At 41.9% G+C, this 10,366-nt stretch overlaps 1 protein-coding gene across 1 annotated transcript; it reads left to right on the top strand.

The window, feature by feature from the left end:
* The first annotated feature begins 17 nt into the window (after window positions 1-17).
* On the top strand, window positions 18-9,266 carry NPY (neuropeptide Y). Its single transcript, XM_009573415.1, has 3 exons — window positions 18-231; window positions 5,750-5,830; window positions 8,975-9,266. Exons 1-3 carry the CDS (start codon window positions 44-46, stop codon window positions 8,997-8,999), a joined length of 294 nt encoding a protein of 97 aa, XP_009571710.1. The 5' UTR covers window positions 18-43; the 3' UTR covers window positions 9,000-9,266.
* Window positions 9,267-10,366: the final 1,100 nt, after the last annotated feature.

Raw genomic sequence — 10,366 nt, 5'->3', positions numbered from 1 at the left:
AGGTGCTGACGGCGCCTCTCCCCCATCCCACCCCACCGCGCAGATGCAGGGCACCGTGAGGCTGTGGGTGTCGGTGCTGACTTTCGCCCTGTCGCTGCTGGTCTGCCTGGGGACGCTGGCAGAGGCGTACCCCTCCAAACCGGACAGCCCCGGCGAGGACGCCCCCGCAGAGGACATGGCCAGATACTACTCGGCGCTGAGGCACTACATCAACCTCATCACCAGGCAGAGGTAGGCAGAGCGGCCCCGCCAGCATCCTCCTTTCCCGCTCCCCGGGCTGCCTTTTTCCTTGGCGAGACTCAGGGTTGGAAAGTGGGGTGCCCCCTCGCACCTGGGTGTCTTGCCCTGCTTCCCCACCGACACGGAGAAAGAAGTGGTGCACAGACTCCCTTTAGAGAGCGACAGCCATGCACCCCTGAGTCGCCTCTGGGTCCAAAGCTGAATTTCCGCCATCCGAGTTGGCAGAAGGGGCAGGGGTGCCAATGCTGCCTCTGCTCTCTCAGCCCTTTCTAGCCCTGGCACAGGCTGGCAGGCAGGAGCATGAACCACAGGGCAGCATGCACGGGGAGAGCCCCCCAAAAGGGAGAGAAAACATAACTAACCTGGGAGCTGGAGAGAGTTAGATAGGGCAGTGGGAGCAGTTTCCCACTTCTGTTGCTGCCACCGACTCTAGTGAAGATTTTGGTGAGAAAAAGCACCCCTCTAGCCTTGCTGAGGAGTTGTAGTAGTCCAGATGCTTTGTGGTTTGCCAGCTACTTCATGCAGCTGTGAGTGCCAAAAACCCACTAGTCCTAACAAAAACTCTCTCAAGACCACAAGCAAGAACCCAAGCCCAAGCTGAAAGAGAAAAGAGTATGACCCGAACATGCCTAGCTCTAAACTGGCTTTCTGGGGATGACTATGCTTGTTAAAGTAGACGTAAAGGCTCTTACTGAAAAAAGTGCAAATTATTATAAAAATCATTTTCTTTGGTAGCATCTGTCCAGTTTAGACTGTGTGATTAATAGAAGTTTCCTCTGAGGTCTCTGAACAGTGCGTGACCCAGAAGAGCTTTGACATATTTATCTATTTGTTTAATATGAAAACCAAATGAGTGGTCTAAAATTAGGCTTTCATTTGTCCCTCTAGAAGTCTGAAGAATTAAATTAGAAGGGAGGCTATCGTGTAACTGAGAGCTTTCCCAGCAAACCCATAACATTGTCTGCCAGTGCACTAATAGCATAGCACAGATGAAGAGGCTGATAGAAATACAGTTCTTCAGTCCTGAACTTTTAAAGCAATATTCACAACTCGTTCATGTGTATGGCATGCTTCTGTGTGATAGTCTGTGCTCGGATAACTTTTTGTCTAGATGACTGCTAAAATAATCTGATCCTCAAGTTCTGCCCTGCTGCCTTTTTCCCTTGTGTGCAGTGGGATCTCCAGGCTGGTCTCTCATCTTTTCTTTTGTTTCTTTAGTCTCTGATTTCAAAGGTGGTTCCTGTCCAAACCCAGGTCATATTTAAAAACAAACAAACAAAAGCCCCAAAACTAACCAAATGAAAACTCCTTCTGTGTTCAACCTCCACTTGCTTTAATGTTGACCGTGTAGCTTTTTTCTCATTTCTGGGGTGCAAGTACACAGCTTGGAGAGTGAGACTGCTTTCATTCTTCTGTGTGGCTTTGGGTTCTGAAATGAACCAAAATAGTTATTGTTGCCGATGGATGAAACAATGCAGAATTTAAATTTTGTTCTTCAGGTTTCACCTAGATTTCCCACCCATCTCCTCATATTTAAAGGGAACAGGATTGACCCGGAAGTACAAGAAAGCTGGCAGAAAAAAACACCACAATGGCAACTTCATCATACACATTGTAAAGTTGACTACATAGGTTAACTAAAAAATAGTTATTGTTGCCGATGGATGAAACAATGCAGAATTTAAATTTTGTTCTTCAGGTTTCACCTAGATTTCCCACCCATCTCCTCATATTTAAAGGGAACAGGATTGACCCGGAAGTACAAGAAAGCTGGCAGAAAAAAACACCACAATGGCAACTTCATCATACACATTGTAAAGTTGACTACATAGGTTAACTAAAAAAAAAAAAAAAAGGGTGTGCTGTTTCCACGGTGTGGTGAATTAACAATGCAGAAATGAAGTAATTGCCGCCTCCCTCTGGAAAGTTTAAGTGAGCTCCTGGAGGTTCCCTGTTTCGGCAGTGGCCCAGTCACTTGCAAAATGAATCAGTAACTTCTGAAGCATTTTGGACTGGTCTAAGATCATTTGGTCTGTTTCAGCAGAGGTGCTCGAAGCTTTCTGTCTTGTTTCAGCTTTTTGCCTCTGCCTTTTGTGCTTGGTGCTGCTCGGGAGCCCTGTAACGGGGGGAGATGAGGGGTCTGGAGGCTCGCCCTGCTCTTCCTGAGGGTGTGTGACCAGGCTGTGCTCGGCCTCTCACCAGCTCTGGTGCCTGCAGCCTGGTCACTGTGCAGCTGGTGAGACAGAGCAGTAAAAGCATGCTGGGAAAGGATGAGATTGATGCTTTTTTCTCTTCAGGTTCATCTGTCTAGTCTTGTTTGATGTTTTTGTGATTATGAATAACCTTTTGGCTCATCCTGCTGGCTTCTGCTTCTGACCTAACCAAAGCATTTGAGTATCATTCCCCTGTGAGCTTAGTGTGACTCACAGGGTCTTCACCCCAGCTCCCATGAAGCTTCTTCCTTCTAGACCATCTTTCATTTCTTGTCTTTAGCCTTTGTCTGTGTGGCTGCTTTGCTCCCTCTCTCCTTTGAGATCCTTCTCCTTCAGATCCATCTCACTTAGCTTTAGACATCTGTGCCCATCAGCTTTACACCCCTTTGAGGTTAGCTGAGGGAAACAGATACTTGAAGGGTACAAGTCACCAGGCCTGTTTCAGATTTCTCGTTTTGAATGAGATCCCTTGTTCCTTACGTGCCCGGTCTTTATGACTATAAAGAGAACCTAAGGTGACCAACACAGATGCAGACTCCTACCCTGCGGATATCTGTGTGTCTTTGGATTAGTCCCACCTCTGTCCTCAAAACCGTCCTGTGGTCCTTGCCTCATACCCCTCTACTGCACTGTTCAGGGTTTTTTTTTCAGAGACCATCTTTCCTTGAATCGCTCCTTCTTCTGCTACTTGGTACTACCTGTACTCCCTCTTGCCAACAGGCCCTCTTCCTTTTGTCCCTTGTAGCTTGCTCTTGCAGCTGTGGCTCTTCTGTGCTGTAGCAAAACAGTAAGGCCACTCCTGCTGGAAATGGCTTGAATCATAGGCAGGGCAGAGAGTATGAAAGTGTGTCTGACTTAGGCAGTGCTGATGCTCCCACTTCATGTCAACACCCTTTAATGTGGAAGGGAGCAGATCTTAAGGGCTTGGGTTTTTTGGGCAGTTTTCTGCATCAAGCCCACAAGATGCTTTTGAGATCCCTCAGCTCCCATTGCCAGTCTTGAGGATTTGACTCCCAAGTTTTCTTAGGAAGCTTTGAGATTTTGCTGAGTCTGAGATACTATGTCCCTAATCAGAATAAGTACATTTGGTCTTCGATCCCTTTGACTTCAGCTGGAGTTGTGGGTTATCCGCATGCCTGAAAAAAGGCCTTGATGTCTCAAGCTGAGCGTAAAACCTAACTAGGTACTTTCACAAAACTTGGAGCCTCATTCTTTTAAAACAGCTATGATACTTGATAAAAGTGTTTCCCAAACAGCAAATAAAGGCCTGGCTTTCTGTGTTCACATTATCTCAGAGCTGGGCAGGGTAGACAAGGAGCAAAGCATGAAGCAGCTGGAGCAAAGATCTCCCAAGGCATTTGCTTCAGTAAGAAGACATTGACTTTGTCCATGGCCTTTTTTTATTACAGCTGTAGCATAGTTGTTTCCCAGTGGCAAAATTATGGAGCAGACAGGAGGCTCAGGCATCTGACATAGAAAGAGCATCTGCTCCCTGGCCAGCCTAGTTGGTTGCAGTTGGCAGTCGCCTCGCGTGCAGCTTTGCTGTGTGAGGGCATGGTGGGTCCATCCAGCACAGGTAGCAGCACTGGTCTAGCCAAGGCGCTGGAGGGACTTAAATAAAAGGTAACTATCTCCCCAACACAGTCGTCTTCATGATTCGTCCAAATCTCTGCACTCCAGAGTTGCAACCCATTTCTTATTCAGACAAAACTTTCCAAGAGATTAGTGGGAGTTCTGCCCAAGTGTAAGCTGTTGGAGCAAGTTGTTGATTTGTTAAATCGATTTCTTTAAAACAACGGCACATTAGATTCCCCCTCAGTTGAAGTCCAGGTCACATACATATTAATTGGAATGGGGAAATAGAAAGAAAGAAATCCCTTAGTGGTGATGGAGTGCAAGGTATTTGATTCAGCATCATGCTTGATTGCGTTATTGTAATAGCATTTTACTATGTCTGGCTGGTTCTTTTCAGATACCTGCATTCAGTCAGTTTAGATTAAGAAATTTACTTTAAAATTCTGAAACTGATGCTTTGTCTTTCTGCAGCACAGGTGATGTACTAAAATGATTAAGGCAATGTAAAAATACAACAAGTTGAATAAAATGATTGAAAAGTGAGATATGTAAGTCATGCCATCAACACGTAAAACTGCTAGCTTTTGAAATATAGTTTGGGAAGGTTTTTTGGTTTTTTTCCCCCAAAATTTAGATCAAGTCATTGGAGAAACATCTTGATAGCAATGGATAAAATCTAAGTCCTTAATTACACCTTTGATTTCTTTGGAATCAGAATTTCACTCAAGTGGCATTCGCAAAACTGTTACCTGTTAATGTACTTTGTGATTCAGACTAGTTACATACACAAGTTACAAACCATGATCTTAATTCTTTCCAACCAAGGGAGCGTTTGCTTATAGTTATCACTCTTAGGCTAATGAATCCTTATAGTGAAGAAGTGTCTGTAAAGCTGGCTGCTCATCGTTGATTCTGTTTTCTCAGGAAAAGAGAGCAAATTCCTTCCCAGGAACCAGGAATTGCAGTACTTTTAACTGTTGAAAAATGTATAGTATCCAGGATTTAAAAAAAGCAAGAGAAAGACAGCTGCTGCAGAAATATAGGACAAAAGTAGCCGGTGATATCCCATTTAATTGAAAAAGAACTCTGATTCAGAAAGTTTTCTCTCCCATGGCCACGTAGTTCAAAAGTGATAATTACCTCGGGGTAGCTCAGTTTTTATAACCTAATGTGCTATGACTTGGGCAGCCCCAAATGCACTAGCTATCTTAAAAAATCTTGGCTAGTTCCTTGAGTAATATGGCATATCTGAGTTAGTTTTCTATTCACTTAGTAGATAAAATTGACTCCTCATTTACAATGTAGTAGCATCTAAAACAATGCGAAAGTTAATGAGATGATGGAACGGGGTTTGTAGGCGGGAATGGCATGCTCAGAGGTCACATCATGCACAGCTTCCTCCCCCTTCCTCCATGCTCACATCAGTAAGGTGCAAGGCCTTAGAGTATCCAGGAACAGCCATCGAATTGAGAAATAGAGTTTCTCAATACTATCATGTAACATGATTATGGAAAAAATACATCCAAAGAAATACTGAAGAGTGAACATTTTCTCACATGGCTTAAGAGTTAAGGTCAACTTCAGTTAAAATACTTGCTGGAAACTTGTCTTTATGTCTGCTCTATTCAGTTTTTCTGAAAAGATCTGTTTAATGATTCCATGCTTAGTCTTCATTTTTTAAAAACTGACATACAAAAATATACTTTTTTCTCTTTCTTTAGATATGGAAAGAGATCAAGCCCAGAGACATTGATCTCAGACCTCTTGTTGAGGGAAAGCACAGAAAATATTCCTAGATCCAGGTATGTATGAAGAAGTTTTGTGGTGGCTTTCACTTCTCATTTAGATTTAACAGCTTCATTTGTTATCAATAAATATGTTTCACAGGGAGAAAACATATGCCACCAACAGCTGAGTAAACATGTCCTGAAAAAACAACATTTTTAATTCCTTTTTTGTTAAGAGCTAGCACCATCTATGAATGCAAGAAATGCCTTACCAGATACAATATAGTCCAAACTCCTCATTTCCTGGTTGTGGGAGCGGGCCGTACCTGCTGTTTGGAGGAAGGGAAGCACTTCCACAACGCTTGCCCCTTACTGGTCTTTATTACACGGAATTGTACGCTGACGCCTGATGACAGATTAGAGCCCCCAAAATGGCATATTTCTACTCATTTGCTACTCAAACAGGTTTAATTTTTTCCTCTAAAGATGCGTGAGTGGTAAATACGCACATACGTTAACTTACACGCAAATGCACAGCTATAACTGGTCTTCAAAGTACAGTATTTCACATTGGTTTTGTACCTAATATATTACAAAGGGAGAAAAGGCCTTTGTGTTTCCATTTGCACTTGGTTTAAAATAACAGTGATGTTTCAAGGAACAGTGGGATTTCAAACGTACGTACTGTATTTATCTAGTTAGGTAATGACTCTTTAGCTATGACGTAAGATACTGTGGTAGTGACTGCAATTTACATGGCTAAAAGTAAGTATGTTCAAAAAGTAAAATACAGGGGGTTTCTGTCTCATGAAAGAATATATCGGGTTTAGTTTTGGTTACAATCGAGCATGAATGAGCTCGGTTTAAGCCTTTACTGATAGCCTGAAGTTTGCTGATACTACTTCTACTGCAGAAATAAATGTTTTATGCAGCAGTCATCTCAGGAGTCTACAAGCAAATGCTCTGCATTTTCACGAGCTGTGCAAAGGCACAATTAGACTAGTTAAGTACTTAAGCATAATAGTCTGTAGCACTGAACTTAGGGCATGAACTTGTCACTGAAAGGTGACCAACATTTCTACTGCCATCGAGGGAGGTTGTCCGTGAGACTTGCGGTTCTGCGCATACGGAGGCCATTGACTTACGGTTTGATGACTAACCGCAGCTGAGGGGATGCAGTTTTCTCTGCAGATGCTTATGTAAAAAACTGCATGGAGTGTAGTGAAATGTATTAGACTATTTTGTGTTTGGTAATGACAAGGCAGAGCCCTCGCATAATGGGAAATTTCCGCTGCCGTGAATTTGAGGCAACACACAGGGTAGTACAAAGTCTAATACTCTCTGTAATTTTCACCCCTTCATAACAAAACTTTATGGTTATTATTATTGTTTCAATATTGCTATTTATAACGCACCAGGGAGCAAAAACTCATGAGCAAAATAACAAACTAGTCTGCATTTAAGATCAAGAATTGATGAGAAACAGATTTTTATTTCATACCCCCTATAACAGCACTTTAAACTATGTACGGTATTTGTCATTCATCGATGACAATTGTGGGAGTACTGGGAACAATGATGTCTAGTTTCCTATGGATGCGTTTTCTAGGATAAAACCCTGTATGGATTCTGAATCCCGCTCCAGCTTTTTCTTCCAAGTGAGGACATAATTAAATCCTCTTTCTAGCCAGTCCTGTGTTTCATGGCACATCAGGAACTTAATATCTCTGAGATATCTGTAACTCTCCCTGACTTGGTTGAAATTGTCCAGAGGGTTTGAAAGCTGGTGGGGAAGCTGGGGGAGCCACGCAGGGGCGGGCAGCTGGACACACCGCAAATATGCCCAGGTACAACTCGGCTGCCTAAGCCTTCCTCCCGGAGGAAGCCAGGCTGAATGAACAGAAGGCAGGCTGGTATTATTCTGAACTTAAATTAACAAAGTATATGTTTTAGAAATAGTTATATACACAGCCAGTTACGGAGCAGATGTAATTTGCACTCAGTGAATCAGTGAGAGAGAGACACACTTCATGAGTTCTCGGGAACAAACTTTGTAACTAAACGTTGAGGTATTAATAAACAACTAAACTGTATTCAGCTTGGCTGGCCTGGTTTGACATTTCACTTTTGCTGACTGATATATGCCCCAAAGTATTTTGCAGTCCAGGTGTATGTCTGGCCATAGAAAGAAGGTTTATAGAGATTCTTATAGAAACCAGTTAAAATACAGGAAGTTAAGGAACAAAAAAAGGAGACACCTTGACCTGAGTACAAATAAGTTCTTATGACGAAAACATGTGATATGGCATGTTTCTTGTCAAGCCTGTGGAGTCACGAGAAAACCTTTAAAATAACAGGATGCTATTGCTGCCTCTTTAAGAGTTAGGTATCTAGTGTGAAGTAGTCGTCTAGGCTGCCTTTGCAGTCAATCGGAGGGATGGGTATCTCCAAATGAGCCTTCCATCTGAAAATGGGCAGGATCAATTGCCCTCTCAAGGTGTCAGTGTCTCCCCAGTGACTGTGAAGGAAGACTAGATGCCCAACTTTTAGATGGCAAAAATTAGGCAAATGCATTTCCTCTAGTCTCTCTCCATGTTCTCCACTTGTTGACTTACTTGCTGTGTAGACAGAACAGCTATTTGCAAGCAGAGGACCTCTAGATCAAATCCTGCCCTCAGCACCCCTTTCAACACGTATTTCAAATGTTTGATATTGAGCAGCGGAATACCACAATAATATTTTAGGAAGGTGGCTGTGGGCTTCAGTTTTGTTTGAAGGTGGTAACAGCATGACGTGGTTTTTTTGTTTTGTTTTTGTTTTTTGGCTCAGTGAATTCTCTTTGGAAACTGTTTACTCCTGAATAAGAGCAAAAAATATCTCTATATTTCAACATATCGTAGTTTTCCGGCTGAATTTCATTAAGTGCTTCTTAATGGCATAAAGCAGCTCTGCAGTGAGTCTCAGTGGTGTAAAAACACACCCTCTGAGCAGCAGTATGGAGGGGCAAGTTCTGGTGCCAAAGTATAGACATTTGGCCAACCAGGATGCCTCTGCTTTGATGGGAGTTACATATACAATCTTCAACTGCAAATATGCATATGTATTCCTTATTGCTGCTATTATTAATATGAAAATTTTAGGTAGTTCTAACTTTGGATTTTTCAGAAGGGGTTTTAAAATGTGTTTAATGTTTTTTTTAATTCATAATATGTATTGCAGGTTTGAAGACCCTTCGATGTGGTGATGGGATTTTCAGCACACCGTCAAAACTTTTCCTAATTTTCAGTTCATACTCCACGCCTCTGAAGCAAATCATAGCGTCATTCCCAGTGCATGCAGCCATTGTACTGAATTCTGTAGAGTTTTTCCTTCATCATATTTGTATATACCTTTATTTAAATAAATTATTTGTGCATTCCAAAATATAATGTACTAAATGAAAACAAGCAACCCTGTCATTGGTATAGCAAAGAGTTATTTTAAACTATTAAAACTGAATTATAACCTCCCTGCAGTCTAAAGTAGTATGGACAACAATAGTGTCACAGTATTACAGTAATTAGTGTGCAAAGTAAGATAAAGGCATCATTTATTGTAGCCTCAAACTCAGCTCAGCTGCTTGATTTATACAAAACTGTTTAAAATAATTTATCGCAGACTACATAATTTAGGAAAATAGTGTTCTGGGAGGCGATTTTTCAGAATCACCATACTAAAAACTTACTTAGTACTTACATTGACAAATATGTTAAAATGAATAGCATTTTCAAAATACAAAGGAATAAGTCACTGCTTAATTCTGCTGGTTTGAAGCTTGGCTGTAAGCCTGAATTAGCAATTTTAAATGAAACAGATGTAAGATCTTTGTTTTGGCAATATGCAAAGCAGCAGAAAACAATATCTAAAGTAATTAATAAAACAGGACAAATCTACAGCTATTTGTGTCAGAAAAGAGATGTTTAACATTGCCTAAGGGCTTGTAAAGGAGCACACTGATAAATCACAACCCTTTGGGTACCTGCACTCTGAGCCTCTCTCATTTGGAGTCATTCATGGTTTCTGTTTCCACCACGAGAAGGTACCTGGAACAGGGACAAGGGGAACTGTCTTCAGTTTTCAATTTTCTTTTTTTTTTTTTTTTAAATTTTATTTTATGAATTTCATCACTAGCCTATTGAGAGACTTGGACACAAGGACCTCTGAAGAAACCCTCGAAGTTTTTATTCAAAGTAACCTAACATAATGGCGGCATGTTACCCTTGTTCTTAAGTGGTTTAGTTCACAGATACGTATCTTGCAGTATGGCCAGGACCCGCACTGGGCATGACACAAATGCTGGTCCTTGGTTCCTGGTATTTAGGCACAACTTCTTTTATTTAGACACTGTGACTAAACACTGGGTAATAAAGCACGTAAAAAGTTCCAAATAGGAAAAGAATCAGTGTGAAGGTTTAATGTATTTACATCTCATTCCCGCTTTTCAAATGTTTCCGCATGGCTGTTGCCCCCAGGAGAGATGCGTCAGTGCAAGTAAGTTCCAGATTTCTATAAATGCACGCTGGGTGCGTTCGCAAAGCGGTACCAGGTTCCCAGGACGTGCTAGCTTTTGTG

Source organism: Fulmarus glacialis, unplaced genomic scaffold, assembly GCF_000690835.1.
Source record: "Fulmarus glacialis isolate BGI_N327 unplaced genomic scaffold, ASM69083v1 scaffold13422, whole genome shotgun sequence".
Taxonomy (NCBI): Eukaryota; Metazoa; Chordata; class Aves; order Procellariiformes; family Procellariidae; genus Fulmarus; species Fulmarus glacialis.
The sequence above is the reverse complement of the archived record's forward strand: the minus strand, read 5'-3'. Positions and strand labels throughout refer to the sequence as shown.